Source organism: Schistocerca cancellata, chromosome 5 (genome assembly GCF_023864275.1).
Source record: "Schistocerca cancellata isolate TAMUIC-IGC-003103 chromosome 5, iqSchCanc2.1, whole genome shotgun sequence".
Lineage (NCBI taxonomy): Eukaryota > Metazoa > Arthropoda > Insecta > Orthoptera > Acrididae > Schistocerca > Schistocerca cancellata.
The window spans coordinates 136720104-136743285 of record NC_064630.1 but is presented as its reverse complement, the minus strand read 5'-3'; the positions used below and the strand labels follow the sequence as shown (position 1 = coordinate 136743285).

Genomic DNA, 23182 nt, shown 5'->3' with positions numbered 1-23182 from the left:
GTCATCTGCCAGCCTCATTTTTTGCATGGCACTATCACGGCACAGTCCTACATTAATGTTTTAAGCACCTTCTTGCTTCCCACTGTTGAAGAGCAATTTAGGGATGGCAACTGCATCTTTCAACATGATCAAGCACCTGTTCATAATGCACGGCCTGCGGAAGAGTGGTAACATGGCAATAACATCTCTGTAATGGACTAGCCTGCACAGAGTCCTGACCTGATTCCTACAGAATGCCTTTGGGATATTTTGGAAGGCTGACTTTGTGCCAGGCCTCACCAAAAGACATCGATGCCTATCCTCAGTGCAGCACTCTGTGAAGAATGAGCTGCCATTCCCCAAGAAACCTCCCAACACCTGGTTGTGCTTATGCCTGCGAGAGTGGAAGCTGTCAAAGCCAAGGTTGGGCCAACACCATATTGAATTCCAGCATTATCAATGGAGGATGCCATGAACTGTACGTCATTTTCAGCCAGGTGTCCGGATACTTTTGATCACATAGTGTAGGTTGTCCCTAAACAACTTAAGGCAAAGAGCAGGACATTTCTCTTGTGAAGATCATGCACAATTTTCTTCCCCATATAGAGCAATCCACTCTATCCACTAAACACCTCCAACCTTTTGTCTAATTCAGATTCAATGACAGCAGCTGCATGATCTGCATCCATGGCAAGCATAGCTTTTGCTCCTTTTAGAAGCTTTCTGCTCCTTTTAGAAGCTCAGCCAGTCTTCCATATATATTTTACTCGGTCTTTTTCAACTCAATGAACCCCCATCTTTGACACTTATCTGTAATGTCCAGGCTCTATCGAAAACATATTAAATGCACTACCCACCAACGGTAACTACAGTTTGACTGTCATCTACTGAATAACAAAAAATCCCTCCCCTACACTCATGACACACATGGACGGTAACTCTGCCAGTGATTTCAAGGACAGATGAATTCCCCATCAAGCTAGTTGAGAAACCAATTTCGCACACTATTTCTTTGGATGATACAATACAAGGGCTTAGTTGCCAATCAATCAGAATTTCGTTTTATCACCCATTACCACCCTTGGTTCAAAAAAACTCAATCACATCAGTCACCATTGTTTCAACTACCTCATCATATTGAAGGGTATCCTACACTTATCCACGAAAACTATGTCATCCTAAGTCCATCCTTCTGTCAACCCTATTCCACATTCTGCAAACTACAAGTCATTTCCATGTGGACAACTATGGAGCAAGTTTTGTCCTATACTTTCTACTGAAGTCCACTGTGTATAAGTGAAGCATGGCTACAATAGCTGTACTGAATCCTGGGAGAAGTATGGAGTGAAAAATGGGGTAATTGGTGACAGTATCAAAAAATTAATACTGATATTAAAAACACGAAATAGGAAAAAGTGCACTAACTATAGAGGGATCTCCTTGTTATCACAATGTCTAAAATTTTTGGAAAAGAGGTATCCAAGAACCTCAATTTGAAGAACAGCAGCGAAGATTTAGGACTAACAGGGGAATAGCTGACCTTATTTTTGAACTCCCAAGAAGACCACACAACAATTGGATTTTTGTAATTTTTTGTATTTATGGCATGTGACATTCAGAACTCAAAAATCAATCACACAAAGAAGTTCGATGCAACTCGCAACAATTCTCAAGAAAATCGACTTTGAAATTTTCTGAGTGTCTTTGATACCTTAAAACAATGTTGAATTTTCTACAAACAGTGTGATTGCAATTGAATGCTTGCTTACCAAGTGGGCAGTCTGGATTCAATTCCCAGCCAATGCAAATTTTTAAATAAAGGTACTCGTTCTACAAGCATATCTGTGAAGCGTAAAGAAGTAAAAAATATTGGTAGCACCCATTTTTTTCCATTCAGTTCAAGTACCTACATCATTTAAATATAAAATTCATCAAATAGATGCTAATTAATACATATCTAATCATTTTTTTATGAAAGGTGCATATGTTATTATTTCTGATTACACATCACACATGAAAATCCAGTTTCTTTGCAAATATAAATTCTTAATTACCGATCTGTTATAAAAGATTGTTAACAACGATCACCTATATTATGTAGAAACATAACAAATTATTTTTTTATGTGTATGTATTTTACTCTTCACAGAAATGATAGCAGAACATGCACCTTTGTTTAAAAATTAGCATTGGCGAGGTATCAAATCCAGGCCAACCACTTGGCAGGCAGGCTTTCTACCACAGAGCCACACTGTCTGCTGAAATCCCGTATCCACTCTGTGACGTTAAAGATGCTCGGAAAACTTTAATCTCAAATTTCTCAAGAATTTTTGAGAGTTTCATCAAACTACTTCGTGTGAGTGATATTTGAGTTCTGAACTTCACACACCATAAATATAAAAAAACATAAAAATCTGTCATAAAAATGATGGAAAAATGTTAAGAGAAAAGAAAAGACCTGATAATAGTACTCCTGGAACTGGAGAACACACACAACAGATATAAAATATAGGAAATATAGAATGGCCCCAACGCTCTATAATTAAAAAAATTCAGATGCTGTATGATAATTGTGAGAACAGTGTACAAATGGGAGATGGAAAGTAAAAAGTGGTTTAGAACAAAGACAGATGGGGCAGTTCCCTTTCCCCTATAAATGCTTCTGTGTATGCAAATCAGTTCCCATTTGCTGCGAAATCTATATGGAGGTGCAGCAGATGGAACACTAAGTTTAAAGAGTTAAGGTTAACTATATGCAAAAACAAGTGAGAGGCAATGGAAATGAGTACATAGACTCCAAATTCTTCCACCTAGTATGAAGACTTCCAGGGATAAGAATGTTCTTCCTACAGTAAGAGAGACCATATTCAAAACTTTCCTTCTGCCAAACATGTCCTACAGCACGGAAATGAGTCGCATAACCAAAAGACAAGTAAGTCAAGTGAAAGCTTGTGAAATGAATTTCCAAATAAGTACATAAGGAGTGACATACAAGTGGAAGTGACCATGGAGGAAGGACCAAATATAGTGAGACTGAAATGGTTTGATCATGTAAAATAGATTCAGCCTAACTGAATTCCCTATCAGAACTTGGAAACAAATGTGCAAGGTTGAAGACCAGTTGGACATTCCAGATGGAGATGGCTACGCTAAATTTTTAACGCTGGAAATGCATATCCTCCTATTTCCATCTATTGTACTATAAATTTTTTTCCTTATTTTGTTACCTGACGATATGACGTTTCTGTGTATTTGTATATTGTAATTGTTTTACTATTTGTATATATATGCATTCATGTTGATGTATAATTGGTTTGTTTTGTAAATATTATTTGTATTTTTACGCTGGGTCTTGCCTAGGGAAAACTATGCTATAGAACGAATACATCAATATGTCGTGTGGAGAACCAAAGTGTTTAGGATCTTTGGTAGTGTTAACTCTGCCGCGTGGAGTGCGGGCAGAGCAGAGGAAGTCTGGTGGGAGTAGTGGGGTTGAGTAGGTGTGTTGTGTGATGCTCCCGCGAGTTGCCGTGCTTTCGGGGTTGGGCAGCATGTAATTGCGCTTGACTTGCTATGATAGTTTCTGACACGGTGTCGCGGACGGGAAGCATTAGCTGGCGCACATCAAGAGCCCGTTTCACCTGGTGACCGTGTCGAGAAGAAGGCGCGCCAACATCCAGCTTCTGCAACAGCGATGGCCGACAATGAGTGACTGTCGCCACCGCCTCGATCGACGGCTTCAAACCTTCAATCAACCAACAAGGAAGACTGGAAGCACGTAAAATTTAGAACTGTATGGCAGACCTCAGCTTTTTCAAACTGTTCCATTTTCGTAACTATAATTACAACTTAGCATGAACATTTGTTGCTCATTGTCTCAATTGCATCACCAAGCAGGATCCCTTCCTTTTCTGGAATGAACCCGAGTGTCGTTGAAATTCAAACGCCAGCATTAAAGTAATATTATTCCATTTCACTGCTTTAATTTCAAAGTTCAGTTAAAGTACTCATAGCTGGCTACAATATTTAGATTACACAAGCACAAATTATGAGTGTGATTTTTGTTACCATATTTTAGCTTACCTGTGACTACAGCTCAGCTTGGTACATACTAAATTTTACTATTGTTAATTGTTCAGAATCATTAAATTCAAGTTCAAAGTTAAATCTCTTATTTCTAAATTGCGTAGATTCAAGTAGCTTTTGAAATGATTGTTGAGGTAGCCCAAGACTAACCCTAATTTACTGAATTTCGTAGTGCTTCAGAAACAAATCTCATTATTAATTTCAGTCACTAAATTAACTTTCAATTTTCCGGTTTTATTAATTCTTTTGCTAAATTAAGTCAGAGTGTAGTGAAATTTATTACTTCTGACAAACTTTCAGTTTTCACACAACATGTGTCAACCTTCAGTTGCCACGCTTTTAGTGCTAATTATATGTGCAATAACCTTTCTTTTTCAGTTATTATAGTAGTTGTCAATAGGACTGGTGACCGTAATTTTCCCCAAATCTCAAATATCTAATTAACACCAATTAATTGTTAACATGACGACCGCACATTTACTTTTTTTTTTAATTTCACCCTTTTCTCAAAATTCATTTCCACCAATTTAATTTGCATTTTTCCTTTCATTTAGATGTAACCCTTTCCTCCCTCTTTACTGACCGATTAACTTCAGTGATGATTGCTTTTCCCAAATTTCCATTAGGTACACGCAGTTTAATTTTTCACTGTCATTAAGGTCGATAAGTGAGGGGAAGGTTACAAATTAAAGAATACCTTGAAAGGAAAAGAGATTCACTGGATGTTGTTCTGCAGGGGGAAATCTACAGGACAGAAATAGATGAACGCAAATCACTCAAATACATTGTACCTGGCTTCATGCAAAGAACTCATGATGATGATGATGATGATGATGATGATGACAGTAATGACGTGATGTTACACATGCATCTGTGTGTCACTCCCAATCAACTACAAGTGAGATGTTTCGAATTTTTATTTATGTTTTGTTGTTTCCATCCCGTAATTTTTATCATCACAGTACTTTTATAAACTATTAAACACTACAATATGTTCATAACACATGGAAATAACATGAAAAGTGCATAAGTTGACCATTATACAGGGTGTACATAAAGTACAGGAACACTTTCAATTATTTATTGCACAAGAACCAAACACTGTACAGATGTCATACATATGTCATATTGAAGAGAACCCCTGACAGTTTTTTACGTATAGCGCCACAGCGTAGTTTGGTAATTTGCTGATAGCCAGAGCTAGTTGCAAACATGGCGAGTTCACGTGCAGAGCAAGCTTCCTGTGTGTTGGAGTCCAACAAATTTAAGTGTGCTACAGCTGTTCAATGGATGTTTAGAACCAAGTACAGTAAGAAGCCACCAACAAGGAATGCGATTTACCACTGGCACAACAAATTCGGCAAAGAGAAGCGACGTCCCAGTGTGAGTGAAGTGAATGTGGAGTGCATACTAGAGACATTCATAAGGAGTCCCAAGAAATCAGTGTGCTGTGCATCCCATGAACTCGAAATGGCTCCAATAACAGTGTGGAAAGTCCTGCAACAGAAGCTGTCTATGAAACCACTCAAACTGGAGCTAGTGCAGAAGCTCAATGACGATGACAAAGACAAGCGTTTTGAGTTTTGTTCACAGTTGCAACAATTAAATGAGGATGGGGATGGCACTGTCGATAGCTTAATTTTTAGCAATGAAGCTACTTTTCACACCAATGGGAAAGTGAACAGGCATAATTGTCGAATCTGTGGTACAAAGCATCCATACGAATACATTGAATTTGAGAGTGATTTCCCACAGGTAAATGTTTTTTGTGCCTTATCACGTCAAAAACTGTACAGGCCATTCTTCTTCATCGAGAGCACTGTCACTCGATATTCCTACCCGGAAATGTTGCAGCAATGGCTGATGCCTCAAATGCAATCAGACTCTCTGTTCATCTTTCAGCAGGATGGGGCTCCACCCCATTTTCATCGTGAAGTTTGTGGGTACCTGAACATGGAGCTGCCGCATCGATGGATCGGACGTGCTTCAGAAGGGGACAGCTGTTTCATGAATTGGCCTCCCCGAGCACCAAATCTCACTCTGTGAGACTTTTTTCTGTGGGGACACATTTAAGATCTGGTGTATGTACTGCCTCTACCACGTGATGTAGCAGAGCTCCGAGAGAGAATAAGGGAAGCGACTGCCACAATTGAAGAGGCCATACTGGGACACATGTAGCAAGAATTCGATTACCGTATTGACGTCTGCCAGGTCCCTCAAGGTTCACACATCAAATGCTTGTAAAAAAAAAACTTTCAGAGTATCTCTTCAAAATGCAATATGTATGACATCTGTACAATGTTTAGTTCTTGTGCAATAAATAATTTAAAGTGTTCCTGGACTTTATGTACACCCTGTATAAAGATAGCCTTAGGCCCATCCCTTCATTATAATTCAACACAACTGGAGTGTTCTCTAGCCTTCTACGTAAAACAGATGTTCAAACCACATTTGTTGCAATCCATAGTTAAATTCTTAATGATTCTATAATACTCCACTTTCTAAGTCATCTACTCATACGAAAACATAAAATCTAATAAGACCTCCTCTCTTTCCCCACTTTTTAATTATGGAATCCATTGATTTCTGATGCCATCTTTCATTCACACATACAGACATAACAAGTGTTCAAATAAAAAGGTATGAAACATCGTAACACCAAAGAGGCTGAATTTTACATGTGCCACTTTGGAATAACATAGCAAGACATCTAGGAATAAAACTGCAGTGTCTAACACCGCACAAAGTAGAATAATGAATAAAATAGATGAGCTTGTCTTCACTTACAAAATGCAATTACTATTACTATTTATTATTATTATTATTATTATTATTATTATTATTGTTATTAAAGATAAAACATATCTGATCAGATAACGCATTTTTGTATATGAACTGATGAGCCACGGTTCAAGTTTTAATACACAGTTACATGCACTCTAATATACTATGATTCCAAAGCTCAGTATACCAACCTGTAGCATGCAACAAAGTGAGCATATGCAACAACAATCCAGTTGTGATGAGCCTTCACTATTTGAACACGTAAAGGATCCATCCAGTTTGAACCTGAAATTTGTTAACACACACTGTATGATAATTTTTAAAATCAACTGCTTTTATTAATTCTATATCCAATCTCAACTTATATGGGGTGTTTGGGGAGGAAAGGTCAATATTTTACACAGTGATAGTATAAGTAACTCTGAATAAAAAATGTTGTATGAACATAGGTCCACAAATGCTTCATTAGGGAGGTATGGGTAGTGAAAGGAACTTTAATTCTGCAAAACTGATGTGCACAACATGAACGTATACGCAATACAAATGGACCATAACGTGATTTTCTTGAAAACAATGTTACAGAGAGATACAGTTATGTTACACATTTTTACACAATGTTTATTCACTTTGCATTTAGTACATAATACATTACAACATGCATGTTACGTGTATCCAGTTGAAAAAGACATACCACATCTTTTAAAAACGGCTTTAACACTTATTGTGCAGGTATTGTACAGTTCACAGAACAGGTGCGAATATCCCACCATGAACGTCAATGCACTTTTGCGCTCTAGCGATAACATATTGTGTTGCTTGTTCAATTGCCTGTGGTTGGTTCCTAATCAATTTAGCAGTGTCCATGATGCAACAAAACAGTTCATCTCGTGTATTTACCTTCACTTTGTGCACCTCTGATTTCTTCCAACACCATAAACAGAAATCTAAAGGTGTAAGGTCAGGTGATCTTCGAGGCCAGTTAATAGCACCGACACGGCCAATCCAACGATTAGGGTAGGTGCAGTTGAGATGGTCCCTCACACATAAAGTAACTTGTGGAGGGGCATCGTCATTTTGAAAGTACATTCCAGTTCGCTTGAATGTCTTCCAATAGTTCCACAAATGAACTTTCCAAAAAATGCAGGTACCTCTCTCCCTTCAATTGTTGAATGATAATATATGGACCTATCAAAAGGTTACCGATCATGCCACACCAAACATTTATGGCAAAACGAACGTGGAAATTGCTATCTACTGAAGCATGTGTATTATCCCGTGACCATCGATGATAACTGCGTGTGTTGTTTATTTCATGTCATGAAAACTGGGCTTCCGTCAGTGAATAGTATGTATGGAAGCAAATGACTATTCTCAATTACCCAGTGACAGAACTGAAGTCATTGGACATTGTCGCCAACGTGGAGATTTTGGGCACACTGTATGTGAAATGGGTACAGGTTTTCCGCATGTAATGTTTCCCATACACGTGTCTGTGGGATGGTAATATTCAGAGTATTTGACACTGGGGTTATTAGCCCTTCTGTTAACTAGGGTATATGCAATGAGATGCTGAGTCGCAGATAGGCACAACAAAAATACTGTCGCAAATAAGCTTTAGGCCAGTATGGCCTTCGTCAAAAATAGGCAACACACACACACACACACACACACACACACACACACACACACACACACAGAGAGAGAGAGAGAGAGAGAGAGAGAGAGAGAGAAGCAACTCACAACACACAACTGCAGTCTCTGGCAACTGAAGCCACTCTGAAGTGTCAGTAAGCAGACCAAAATCACCTATTTAGCTGCTCAGCAATCATAATGGCACCAAAATGGAAAATATAGAGAAGGCCAAACTTTTGAACGCACCTTCCAAAACTGTTTCATCAAGAAACATTGCAATATGGTTCTTTGGTCCAACCCTTGCACTAACACTGAAAAGGCACATATTGATTGTCGGGCAGAAAGTAACAGTTGCTTAATTGAGGAAAGACATCTGAATCTGATGACACATCTGCCAGGTTCTACAGAGATTATGAAGAAAAAACTTGCTCCCCTTCTGACATTAGTTTAGTGCTTGTCACTGGAGTAACACAGTATGAAGACATGAAGAGGAACAAATAGCATTAAGAGTAAATGATACATTGGTGACAGATGTGTATAGTGTTGCACAACTTTTTAACAAACATTTTATAACTGTTACTGAAAATATGGGGTTGTCAGGTTCAGTAGATGCTGCTATGGAATACCTCAGACCAGACATTTCCAGTAGTCCGCAGCTCGTGGTCGTGCGGTAGCGTTCTCGCTTCCCACGCCCGGGTTCCTGGGTTCAATTCCCTGCAGGGTCAGGGATTTTCTCTGCCTCATGATGACTGGGTGTTGTGTGATGTCCTTAGGTTAGTTAGGTTTAAGTAGTTCTAAGTTCTAGGGGACTGATGACCATAGATGTTAAGTCCCATAGTGCTGAGAGCCATTTGAACCATTTAGACATTTCAAGTAACTTCCATAATATGAATTTGACCCTCACTACCCCAGCAGAAATAATGTCCATCATAAAATCTTTAAAATCAAAAACATCTAGTGGGTATGATGAAATATCAACAAAGTTAATTAAAGAATGTGATTCTGAGTTAAGTAACATATTAAGCTATCTGTGTAACCAGTCGTTTATCAGTGGAATATTTCCTGAATGGTTGAAATATGCTGAAGTTAAGCCACTGTTTAAGAAGGGAGATAAAGAAATAGCATCAAATTTCCATCCAATTTCACTGTTGTCAGCATTCTCAAATATTATAGTGTAACAGGAAATGCTGCAAAATGGTTTAAATCTTACATCTCTGGCAGAAAACAAACGGTGTTATTAGGAAAGAGACATGTATCAAGCTATCAGGCATCACCCAACTGGGAACTAATTACATGTGGGGTCCCACAAGGTTCCATTTTGGGGCCCTTACCTTTTCTCGTATACATCAATGACCTTTCATCAGTAACATTACCAGATGCCAAGTTCGTTTTGTTTGCCGATGATACAAATATTGCAATAAATAGCAAATCAAGTGTAGTCTTAGAAAGATCAGCAAATAAAATATTTGTGGACGTTAATCACTGGTTCCTAGCCACTTCTTTGTCACTAAACTTTGAAAAAACTCACTACATGCAGTTCAGAGCTTGTAAGGGATGTCCCACAAGTATATGCCTAACATACGATGACAAGCAGATAGAAGAAGTGGACAGTGTTAAATTCTTGGGATTACAGCTTGATAATAAATTCAACTGGGAGGTGCACACCACAGAACTGCTGAAGCGTCTTAACAAATCTCTATTTGCAATTCAAATTGTGTCAGACATAGGGGATATAAAAATGAAAAAGATGGCATACTATGCTTACTTTCATTCCATAATGTCATATGGGATTATTTTTTGGGGTAATTCATCAAGCCAAGCTAAAGTTTTCCAGGCACAAAAGCGTGCAGTAAGAGTTATAGGTGGTGTGAACTCAAGAACATCCTGCAGAAGCCTGTTTAGGGAACTACGGTGTAGTGCCCCCAGAATTTTACGAAAGTCTGGAGACACTTGTGTTCCAGCCATTTCGAACACGCGTTGTTTTAAAGCAGGGCGTAAGGATGAGCATGGGATACTGCACCCATTTATTGTTTGTGCAGGTGAAACTGGAAGGGAGATAGTTCGTCGGCGCTGGCAAGTGTTCAGCGCGACCTGCGAAGAATAAACACATACGGCCCGGAAGCTCCGTGGCCAGATGCAAAGAGTAATGTAGCTTTGTATTGTTGAAAAACAAATGGAATGACTCGAGATAGTGACTGTTTAGTAGACGTTGAACTGCTGTTGAGAGCACGTGGACTGGACGTAGATAGTCAGCCACGATAAAAGCTTATGTATTAATTGTGTTCAAAAATGTGTAAGTAACTGATTTTGGGCGCCCGGTAATGTGTGGGCTTACGTCATAAAGTTTAGTTGTTTTTTTTTGTACAAAGTGGAAACAAATATGTTCTGGTGCATTGAATTATATTTCAAGAGTAGTGTATTTTTGAATAAGAAGAGAGAGAGAGAACAAGAGAGTGAAAATTTCCCCTTCCTAGCAGGGAAATCTTCGGAGAAGCATCCGGTGCTAGCAGAAGACATCGGCACTGCAAGAAAGCAGAACCAGCATTCTTCAACAAGTAAGTCCACGAAAACGCTTAACATTACACCGGGCCACCGCAAGAACATGGCGACCATAAAGAAAGGACCTGAGAAAGAAAGAACCTGAGAAAGAAGGGGAAATCAGTTGGGAGTTGCCATAGCAACCGAGAACAGCGAGGCTGACGAGAGATTCCACGATACTTATCCAGAAATATTGTGTTGATAAATGGTGAAATGACTAAGGGAATCAAGAAAATCGCACAACGCTGCAGTTAGTCTCAACTCGCCGAAGCCGCCGTCTACAAATACTGACGCCACCGCACACCAATGCCGACGCCGCCGTACACCAACGCCGACGTCGCATCACACCAATGCCAACGCAGCCGTCCACCTACGCCGACGCCGTCGTCCACCTACGCCGACGCCGTCGTCCACCTACGCCGACGCCGTCGTCCACCTACGCCGACGCCGTCGTCCACCTACGCCGACGCCGTCGTCCACCTACGCCGACGCCGTCGTCCACCTACGCCGACGCCGTCGTCCACCTACGCCGACGCCGTCGTCCACCTACGCCGACGCCGTCGTCCACCTACGCCGACGCCGACGTCCATCGGCACTGACACTGCCGTACACCAGTGCCGATGCCGCCTTCCACCAACGCCAGATGAGCTACTACGGACCTTCAATTGTTTGTGAAGTGTGGGGTGTTGTGGAAATAAGCAAGTGTACTTTTAATGATAAGCAGATTAAAGGAAAACAAAACACAATGGAAAAGGAACATCAATCCGTAGAGTCTGTTGGGGCTATGGGGATTGAAAAACAGGGGCTAGATTTAGGCAAATTAATGAGGTTCAAAGTGCAGTTTGAATCACAAAACACAAAACTAGAGGCTCAAATTAATATCTTAAGTAATCAGATGCAAGAATGGAAAAAAGAATTGAAAAAAAATTGTCAGATTCCCTAAGTGAACAGACAAATATTTCATTTAAGGATTTAGAACAAAGAAATGAAACCAATATAAAAGGACGAGTTCAAAAATTAGAATATGATGTAGACTGTAAATTTAGTAATTTGGAAACACAATTTAACAAAAAATACGACTCTTTGAAAAATGTATGTAATGTTACATTTGATGTGGTCGAACAAGAATTAGCTACGCTAAAAACCAATGTCCAGAAACAAGATAAGTTGCTCCCCCTAGTACAGGCGCAAATTTCAGGGGTCAAATCACGGGTGGAAACCGTAGAACAGAACTTCAAAGAAAAGTTAATGACTGCAGAGCTTATAAATTTGAATGGCTTGGAAGAACAAGTAGAAGAATTAATAGGACGAAAGGTTGAAGAGAAACTAAGTGCTGGTATCTCTTCGCCTATAGTAACTTCTGATTTAGATAACACCAAGGAAGACTTAGAAACTTTGAGGAAAGAATTCAAGCTTATGCAGGAGAAACTAAAGCCACAGTTTCCCAAAATATTATGTTAAATAAGGACATGATAACTGATTTGCAATGGGGATCAAATTCACGCTTGTCGAGACAGTTTCCTAAATTCAAACCAGATGGGGAGGTACACCCCACCCATTTCTTAAAACGATTTAACTTAGTATTAGTAAAACAACACCTTCGAAGTTCAGCACTGAAAAAAGAAACACACAATTTTTTTCTGAAATACGTAGGACCTTATCGTATTCAATCAATAGTACACCAAAAAACCCTATATTTAGTAGATCCTGTGACGGGAGAGGAAAAGGGAATGTATAATGTTAAGGATATAAAACGATATGTACAAAACCCACAGAGACGGTGAAGTTCTGTGTCAATGGGCGGAGGGACGTCCGCCGGTTCCCGAGTTGGGTTCAGTGTTACTTCTACATTAGTTTTCCTGCATCAAACTCCCTTCAAATCTTTGGCTATCCTGTAATCTATTTATAGCCCTTAACCTATCCTATCATATTAGTATTAAAAGAGACCAATTATGACTACATGATTATGACTAATTTAAGGAGTCACAATAAACAGTAACCTCTAAGCATGAGATAAAACAAACAAGGTAACATTATAACAGGAGAGATAGAAAAGCCACAAAGTAGACATATTCATCGATTCTGGTAGTGACGTATCACTTATTTCTAGGGAATACTTTAATACATTAAAAACTGAAAGTAATTTACCTGTTTTACCAGTAACTGGGGTATACATAGTTGGTATAACAGGAAAGAAGAGTAAGGTTGTTAAATACGAAACCTTGGCACGCTGCCGTATAAGTGATATGACGTTTCGACAACCTTTGCTAGTAGTGGAAGACATAAATAGAGACGTATTGTTTGGTTTAGACTGGTTAACCGATTTTAATGTTATACTAAATTTCGACGAGAACTGTATATGTGAAGGAACCCGAGAATAAACATTGCATTAAGTTTGTGACAGACAGCGATGTGTATAAACAAACATCTAAACACCAAAGATCACAATTAACCACGTCAGCTCAGTTGTCTCCAGAGATAGAGTTAACTAATACTGCATGTCCACAAGACGAATTTCACAAAAAGGTAAGTGAATCTGAAGTGTTAAATATTGAACAGCAAACGGATTTAGCGAGAATTCTGTCTAAATACCATTCAGTATTTTCAGAGAATCCGGGTACCATTAGCAATTATGTTTGCAAATTTAAGATTAAGGACGAGACTCCGTTTGGTAGTGCTCAGGAAGGGCTCGAGCACACGTACTAAGTAATGATGGTTGCACATATCAAGTGAAATGGTATAGTAAGCTTAAGCTAAAGGAACAAGGGGGGACGAAGTGTATATCCACCTGTGTTCATAGCTATAGTAGTACATATATTAAGCTGGAGGTATCGAGTCAAATAAGTTTCTGATGAATAATAGGATTGTGCAGACCGAATAGCCTGATGAAAAGAAATAAAGTTACAACCATGGACAAAACATATTTAGTTATTAAGGCTATATAAGTGAGCTATAAGCAATGAACAAGCGAAGAATTTAAGTAGGTAGGCTGAAGGACTCAGGAGGAAAGGAGAGGTAGATAGAAATTTTACCAGGAAATTTTAAATAAAACAGTGTCCAGAGGAGTACAAAAGAGGCAAGACTATGAATCATTGTTAGAGAAGATGGGGGGGGGGGGGGGGGGCGCATCCGATATAGATGAAATGAGAGAAAGGGAGGCAGGTAGGCAGACCCAGAGGAGGCTGACCTATAATGTGTGGGCAGGGGCACCAAAAAAGGGATTGACCTATACCATAGTTTAGTATAAATGGAAGGGGCGTACCTACCCAAGGATGAGGAAGAAGATGTTTGCATAGTATCAACCCTTACGTAGATTGGAACCCAAAGGGAAAGGGTGGTGTAGTGACCTGAGATTGTAGTGGAAAGTTTCTCCTGGTAAAATTGAATTCTAAAATTTTTTAAATAGAAAAGACGAGTCCTGCACGAGGAGATAGAAAAAAGAGAAAAACCCCAGTACAACTAATTTTTTTCAGACCTGGAAAACTGGTGGTTATCATTGCAACAGCTTCTAAAAAAAAGAAAAAAAAAGTAAAGACTTGACTCAGAATAACACCTGAAATTTGAAACTGGCTAAGGGGAGGGATTTATTTTGGCTCAATCATGGAAGCAAGAGTAGATAAATCTATTGTAAATAGCTGATACTTGTTGTACTATTCGTTTATCATACTACTATGTCTATGAAAGATATTACCAACAGCTTAATGAAATAACGGAGATGGAAGAGAGTTTTTGTACATAATGTTTTTATGTAGTACAAAGTAACAAGATAAGTGTTAAGAAAAAATTATTAAAATATATGTTGTGTGCAAAATAACAAGTGTTCGAGCTAAGGGGAGGGATATGTAGTGCCCCAAGAATTTTACGAAAGTCTGGAGACACTTGTGTTCCAGCCATTTCGAACATGCTTTATTTTAAAGCAGTGGCGTAAGGATGAGCATGGGATACTGCACCCATTTATTGTCTGTGCAGGCGAAACTGGAAGGGAGATAGTTCGTCGGTGCTGGCAAGTGTTCAGCGCGACCTGCGAAGAATAAACACATACGGCCCAGAAGCTCCGTGGCCGGCTGCAAAGAGTAATGTAGCTTTGTATTGTTGAAAAACAAATGGAGTGACTCGAGATAGTGACTGTTTAGTAGACTTTAAACTGCTGTTGAGAGTACGTGGGCTGGACATGGATAGTCAGTCATGATAAAAGCTTATGTATTAATTGTGTTCAAAAATGTGTAATTAACTGATCTTGAGTGCCCGGTAATGTGTGGGCTTACGTCATAAAGTTTAGTTGTTTTTTTGTACAAAGTGAAAATAAGTGGAAATAAATATGTTCTGGTGCATTGAATGATATTCCAAGAGTAGTGTATTTTTGAATAAGAAGAGAGAGAGGGAACGAGAGAGTGAAAATTTCCCCTTCCTAGCAGGGAAATCTTCACAGAAGCATCCGGTGCTAGCAGAAGTCATCGGCACTGCAAGAAAGCAGAACCAGCATTCTTCAACAAGTAAGTCCACAAAAACACTTAACATTACACCGGGCCACTGCAAGGGATACTAACTACTGCTTCCCAATATATTTATTCTTTAATGAAATTTGCCATTAAAAATATATCACTTTTTCAAAACAACAGCTCAATTCATGGAATCAATACTGGAAATAAGAATAATCTTCACAAGGATTTAAAGTCACTTAGTCTTGTACAAAAAGGTGTGCATTATTCAGAAACACACATTTTCAATAACTAGCCAGCAGCCATAAAAAACTTAACAACCAATGAAATTCAATTTAAGAGAAGCCTAAAGGATTAACTGGTGGCCAACTTCTTCTACTCCATTGATGAATTTCTCAGCAAAACCAAATGATTTGTGTATATAAATGTACAATATAACTTCTGTACAATTTCAGTGCAGTAATGTGTTCATTGTAAATATGTGTGTGTGTTCTACATCCTGGGGGACCTCCTCACTACGGATCAATTGGAATGGAATGAAAGTAAATCTAATCTAACCTAATATAGAGAAGATCCAACGGAGAGCAGCGCGCTTCGTTTCAGGATCATTTAGCAATCGCGAAAGCATTACCGAGATGATAGATAAACTCCAGTGGAAGACTCTGCAAGAGAGACACTCAATAGCTCAGTATGAGCTTTTGTTGAAGTTTCGAGAACATACCTTCACCGAACCCCCCCCCTCCCCCCTCCATGAACCAAAGACCTTGCCATTGGTGGGGAGGCTTGCGTGCCTCAGCGATACAGATAGCCTTGTAACCACAACGAAGGGGTATCTGTTGAGAGGCCAGGCAAACGGATGGTTCCTGAAGATGGGCGGCAGCCTTTTCAGTAGTTGCAGGTCTGGATGATTGACTGATCTGGCCTTGTAACACTAACCAAAACGGCCTTGCTGTGCTGGTTCTGCGAATGGCTGAAAGCATGAGGAAACTATGGCCGTAATTTCTCCCGAGGGCATGCAGCTTTACTGTATGGATAAATGATGATGGCGTCCTCTTGGGTAAAATATTCCAGAGGTAAAATAGTCCCCCATTTGGATCTCTGGGTGGGGACTACTCAGGAGGACGCCGTTATCAGGAGAAAGAAAACTGGTGTTCTACGGATCGGAGTGTGGAATGTCAGATCCCTTAATCAGGCAGGTAGGTTAGAAAATTTAAAAAGAGAAATGGATAGGTTAAAGTTGGATATAGCGGGAATTAGTGAAGTTCGGTGGCAGGAGGAACAAGACTTTTGGTCAGGTAAATACAGGGTTATAAATACAAAATCAAATAATAGGGGTAATGCAGGAGTAGGTTTAATAATGAATAAAACAATAGGAATGTGGGTAAGCTACTACAAACAGCACACATCGAACACATTGTTGCGGCCAAGATAGACATGAAGCCCACGCCTACCACAGTAGTACAAGCTTACATGTCAACTAGGATAATGGAATATAGTCTAATTAAGTCAGGTGATGCTGAGGGAATTAGATTAGGAAATGAGACACTTAAAGCAGTAAAGGAGTTTTGCTATTTGGGGAGCAAAATAACTGATGATGGTTGAAGTAGAGAGGATATAAAATGCAGACTGGCAATGGCAAGGAAAGCTTTTCTGAAGAAGAGAAATTTGTTAACATCGAGTATAGATTTAAGTGTCAGGAAGTCGTTTCTGAAAGTATTTGTATGGAGTGTAGCCATGTGTGGAAGTGAAACATGGACGATAAATAGTTTGGACAAGAAGAGAATAGAAGCTTTCGAAATGTGGTGCTACAGAAGAATGCTGAAGATTAGATGGGTAGATCACATAACTAATGAGGAGGTACTGAATAGGATTGAGGAGAAGAGGAATTTGTGGCACAACTTGACTAGAAGAAGGGATCGGTTGGTAGGACATGTTGTGAGGCATCAAGGGATCTCATGATTAGTACGCTTGTAACGAGAGCAGGACGAATATGTGAGCCTCAACACCTCAAACGAGAAATGCAACACCTGGAAACTGTTCCGAGGAGCAATGGGTACTCCACAAATTACATTAGAAGTGTAACAGAGCCAAACACTCGGCGAAGTAAGGAACCAGAAAAAGAAATGTCGGGTACGGCCTTTCTGCCATACATTCCCAGAGTGACGGACAGAATCGGCCGTATATTGCGCAAACACGGCGTAAAGACGATTTTCAAACCGACAAGGAAGATCAAAGAGTGTCTTAGATCGGCGAAGGAGAAAAGAGACCCACTTGCAATGTCGGGAATATACCATATACCTTGCACATGCGGAAAAGTTTATGTCGGAATGACTGGACGATCCATTAACACCAGGATCAAAGAGCATAAGCGACATTGCAGGTTGGGGCAGGTGGAGAAATTGGCCGTGGCAGAGCACGCACTGAACGAGACCGATCACGTAATAAAATTCGCCGACACGGAAGTTCTGGCTGCAGAGAAGCACTATCACACGCGCTTGTTCAGAGAAGCTGTAGAAATCCAAAAACACGCAAACAGTTTCAACAAGAAAGAGGAAAGCCTTAAGGTAAACGGATCCTGGCTTCCCGTACTGCAGCGAACGACCGTCGCAGGTAGCAAGAGGAGAACCGCACCGGAAATGACCGCGGAGAAGCCCTCGGACATTGGCGTGCCAGGTACGTATAGTCTGCGGCCGCGAGCTCGCCTCCAGTTCACCACCGGCAATGGAGGGTGAAGCTTTGACAATGCCAGCCACTCGTGCTGGCGAAACATCAGAAAAATCATTAGATGAACATCGGCCGAAGTACCCGAGACAGAAGCCAATAGGCAGTTTGTATACAACGTACAGCCTAAACCACTGAAGATACTGAAGTGTCATACAATAAAAACTTTTTGCTAAACTGCAATGAGAAAGAACCTGCTAAGCTGTGCTGTGAAAATGTGTGGTTTTGTTTTCTTTTTCTCAGTCATTTTTAACAGAAAACAGGAAAATAGTGTTTATGGCTAACTTTATAATCATTCCTGTTTGTATATTAAAACCATACAAAATACTGTCTTTAAACCTACTACCCTCACAGATCCAACAGCTGGAAAGGTCTCTCTCATACTTCATGTATTACTGATTCCAGCCGATTTACCCATTCATTTTGACTTCTATTCCAAATCAAGGTTCCATTTGCAATAACAATAAATAAGGTTGGGGGGGGGGGGGGGGGAGGAGGAGAGGGGAGGGAAAGAAATGGATACAAAGAAGGGGGAAGGAGGCTATGGACAGAGAGATGAGGGAGGAGGAGACGGATATAGAGAGTTTGGGAAGAGATGTACAGGGAGCAGGGCAAAGGTGATATACAGAGATAGGGGGAGAAGGAGGAGATGGACAATGGGAGGTGTGTAGGAGATGATGGACTGAGAGGGGGGAGACGGAGATTAGGACATATATCCAGGTCTCATACATACAATAGGTGATCAAAAGTATCCGGACACCCCCAAAAACATATGTTTTTCATATTACATGCATTGTGCTGCCACTTACTGCCAGGTACTCCATACCAGCAACCTCAGTAGTCATTAGACATCATGAGAGAGCAGAAATGGGCGCTCAGAGGAACTCACAGACTTCGAACATGGCCAGGTGATTGGGTGTCACTTGTGTCATACGTCTGTATGCGAGATTTCCACACTCCTAAACATCCCTTGGTCCACTGTTTCCGATATGATAATGAAGTGGAAACGTGAAGGGACTTGTACAGCACAAAAGCATACAGGCCGACCTCATCTGTTGGCTGACAGAGACCGCCGACAGCTGAAGAGGGTCATAATGTGTAATAGGCAGACATCTATCCACACCATCACACAAGAATTCCAAACTGCATCAGGATCCACTGCAAGTACTATGACAGTTAGGCGGGAAGGAGGAAACTTGGATTTCATGGTCGAGTGGCTGCTCATAAACCTTGCTTGGTGTAAGGAGTGTAAACACTGAACGACTGTACAGTGGAAAAATGCTGTGTGGAGTGACGAATCACGGTACTCAATGTGGCGATCCAATGGCAGAGTGTGGGTATGGCGACAGCCCAGTGAACATCATCTGCCAGCGTGTTCAGAGGCGGTGGTGTCATGGCTTGGTCATATTTTTCATGGAAGTGGCTTGCACCCATTGTTGTTTTGTGTGGCACTATCACAGTACAGGCCTACGTTGATGTTTTAAGCACCTTCTTGCTTCCCACTGTTGAAGAGCAATTCGAGGATGGTGATTGCACCTTTCAGCACGATCGAGTACCTCTTCATAATGCACAGCCTGTGGCAGAGTGGTTACATGACAATAACATCCCTGGAATGGACTGGCCTGCACAGAGTCCTGTCCTGAATCATATAAAACACCTTTGGGATGTTTTGGAACACCGACTTCATGCCAGGCCTCATTGACTGACATCAATATCTCTCCTCAGTGCAGCACTCCATGACGAATGGGCTGTCATTCCCCAAGAAACCTTCCAGCACCTGACTGAATGTATGCCTGCGAGAGTGGAAGCTGTCATCAAGGCTAAGGATGGGCCAACATCATATTGAATTCCAGCATTACCAATGGAGGGCGTCTTGAACTTGTAATTTTCAGCTAGGTGTCCAAATTCTTTTGATCACATAGTGTATTTAGCACTTGCAAAGCACTGCCAGGTTTGCTCATTTACATGTAATCAAAAGGTGGCAAACCATTGGCTTTCTGATCACTGAAAACCCAATTTCACCGATCACTATAAAGGTCAACCACTCCTAACCTCTACAAAGCAATGAGATGAAGCATATAAATTATCATTATTACAGTACCAAAAATTACCTTTCTCTTTTAATGACAAAATATGGAAGTGCAGTTGCAACCCTGACAGCTGCTTCATCAGAGCAAACATGCAAATTCAGTGCCTGAAAACTGACACAAGCCCATTCTCAAAATGCAACACAGGACAGGGAAATTGGAAGCCACACATACACTGTTGTTAAAACAACAGAAATTCCATTCTCCATAAGGCCAATAGAGTATGCTGAAGTTTGTGATGCACAAGACAGAACAGTTGGAAACCAGACTTGCTCTGTTAAAATAACAAAAATTCAATATCTCAGAAGGTTTACTTGTAGAAAGGTCAAATGAATAAAAGTATGCTGAATATTTTGTGACAGAAATAAAGAAACACACTCCAATACTGGCAAACAACAAAAACTTCGTACAGATTCTTCAAAAAATTCCTACAAGACATATTCCTTGAGGCTGCAGGTAATATCTGATCCCACGTCTCGCATATGAATCAAAGGACAACCTCAACAAATACAAAACACTATACAAGCAGGACCATCTTACTTAAGAGTCTATATAATTAGGAACTGCACTAATGAAAATGCTGAGTGAGAAAAGACAGAAGAGGTGGACTGAAACCATGAAAGGAATGGGTATGACCCACAGCAGCATAATTGCCTGGAACTTAGTGAAAACACTCAACTGTGACCCTGAGGTAGTTAAACCACTCCAAGTAACACCCAACCAAGCTGCCCACTAAATCCTCCTAAACGGAAAATCCAACCAAAGAAGTCAGACGTCTAAAGTCAATAGATGCCCACAGCAATAATCAGATAGGCCTAACTTCATTGTGCTGTTTGCCTAGAAAGAACTCAAACTACAATTAAAACTCGGTGATAAATGGAAAAATAGCCCAAGTGGACAACATTTGTGTTCAATAAAGCAAACACTTTTGCCTTGGAAACAAACAATGGATACTGGAGCTTATCAATCACTGTCTCAAGACAAGCAAGAGCCCAAAGATGTGGAGAAAAGCAAAGGTAACAGCGTTATTAAAGGCTGGAAAGTATCCAGATTCCCCAAAGAACTATCACTCAACACTGCTCTTATGTCGCTTATACAGACTGTATAACCCAAGGCTCATTCCCAACAGGCCAGTTTCAGATCATGAAAATATTGCAACAGCCAAATCTTGTCCCTTACTGAATGTATAGATGAAGGATATGAAAATAAATCAATAAAATGACCAGTTTTTGTTGACCTGAGCCCTGCATATGACAGAGTGAAACACAGGTTGCTCCTGGCAAAACTGTATGGCACACTTAAAGATTAGTAGCTTGTAAAAGTTGCTAAATTACTGCAGCAAAACAGAATGTTCTACATTACACTGGATGGCAGATTGAGCCAATGGTAAAAACAAGAAAAAGAGTTCTCCCAGGACAATGCCCTGCCTGCCCCTCCTGTCAAACCTGTATAACAATGACCAACCAACACAAAATTACATGACCCGATTCAATTATACCAACGATCTGATAATCACAGCTTAAGGAAACAGTTTTGAGCATATAGAACAAAACCTGAGATGCAACCTAAGCTCCATGCCAGAATGCTACCAGGAAAATTCCCTTAACCCACACCGCTGAGACACAAGTCAGCACCTTACATCTTAACCCAAAACAGTCGAACTGAAAGCTGAACACAGTTTTGAATGGCATCACCCTGAAACCAACAGATAAACCGAATACCTGAGTGCTGTATTGGACCAGTTCCTGCCATATAAACATCACTGCAGGAAGACCAATCATAATGTCACTGCAAGGAATAACACACTGAGGAATTTGGCTAATGGCAAATTGGGAGCTAGATCAAAGGTGCTGAGAACCACAGCAGAATATGCTTGTCATTATTGTCCCGATCTGTACATGGCAAAAGGATCAATTTAATCTTAAATGAGAGATGATGACTAACAATGGTTGCATTATACCCATGTCCCTCAATAAACTACACAAAGTGGCCTGATTTACAGACCCAAACTCGCAAAGAGACCGTCATGAACACACTGAGCAGCTCAAGCATAACTTCAATGAACTTAACACCTTATTTGGCCCTTACTTTCCATGGAAGACTTTAATCCTGCAACGGATTCTTGAATAAAGAACTTACTAAACTCCCAAACAACTACAGGAGATGCCCAGTGGTGAGAACTTGAGATGGAAGATTTGGAGAAGCTTGAACTGCATGGGAATAGTCGTAGCACCAGTGAAAGCAAACCTGATCAAGTGAGAGCTCATAAATGAATTTAACGACAGGTGGAAGAGTGTCAATCATCAGCGTAGGAAATATGTCCCAATCTCCTCACTGTCTCTCTAAATGTATCCTTGATGAATTACAACAGGGAAGTACGGAAGCATTGGACACAGTCCACTTTTGGGGTAAAAGACTTTGTGTCCTGACATGGAAGTGTAAAATCCAATCTTTCAAGTTGCATTTATTTCTTAAACTGCAATAATACTGACTTGTTCATGTTCATTCTCACTCCAGCACAAATACAGAGGGTGTTCATAAATTTCGGTTACAAACCTCTAGGACATGTAGACAAGAGTGAGTAAATAATATTTTGAATAGGAACCCATGTCCAGGAATGTACCGTCTCCATTATAAGATGGTTTCAATTCGGGTGTGTTATGCATCCACGTCTGCTGAGGAACAGACAAAATTCTCAGATGTGCTTGCCTTGGTAAGCAATAGTAGACAGGATGATGAGTACTACGTCAGGCACTCACCTGATGTCACTTAATGTCTGCCTTGCTGCAAGACCTATTCAGTTCCTGTGTGTGCCCGATACAGTAAAACACGGTCCAGTGCACGTTTTCGGAATACACAGGCATGCTTCTCATGTACAGTAAATTTGAAATAACAGAAGAGCTGCTAGTTGTCTGC

General features: G+C 40.3%; 1 protein-coding gene across 1 annotated transcript in view; it reads right to left on the bottom strand.

Annotated features, from left to right (window-relative positions):
- The window catches only part of LOC126188011 (BTB/POZ domain-containing protein KCTD3), a 245802-nt gene that overhangs the window by 197930 nt on the left and 24690 nt on the right, over positions 1–23182 (bottom strand). The window contains exon 4 of the mRNA XM_049929427.1: positions 7041–7134. Within this exon, the coding sequence (XP_049785384.1) occupies positions 7041–7134 (94 nt within the window). The remainder of the gene's footprint in view (positions 1–7040; positions 7135–23182) is intronic.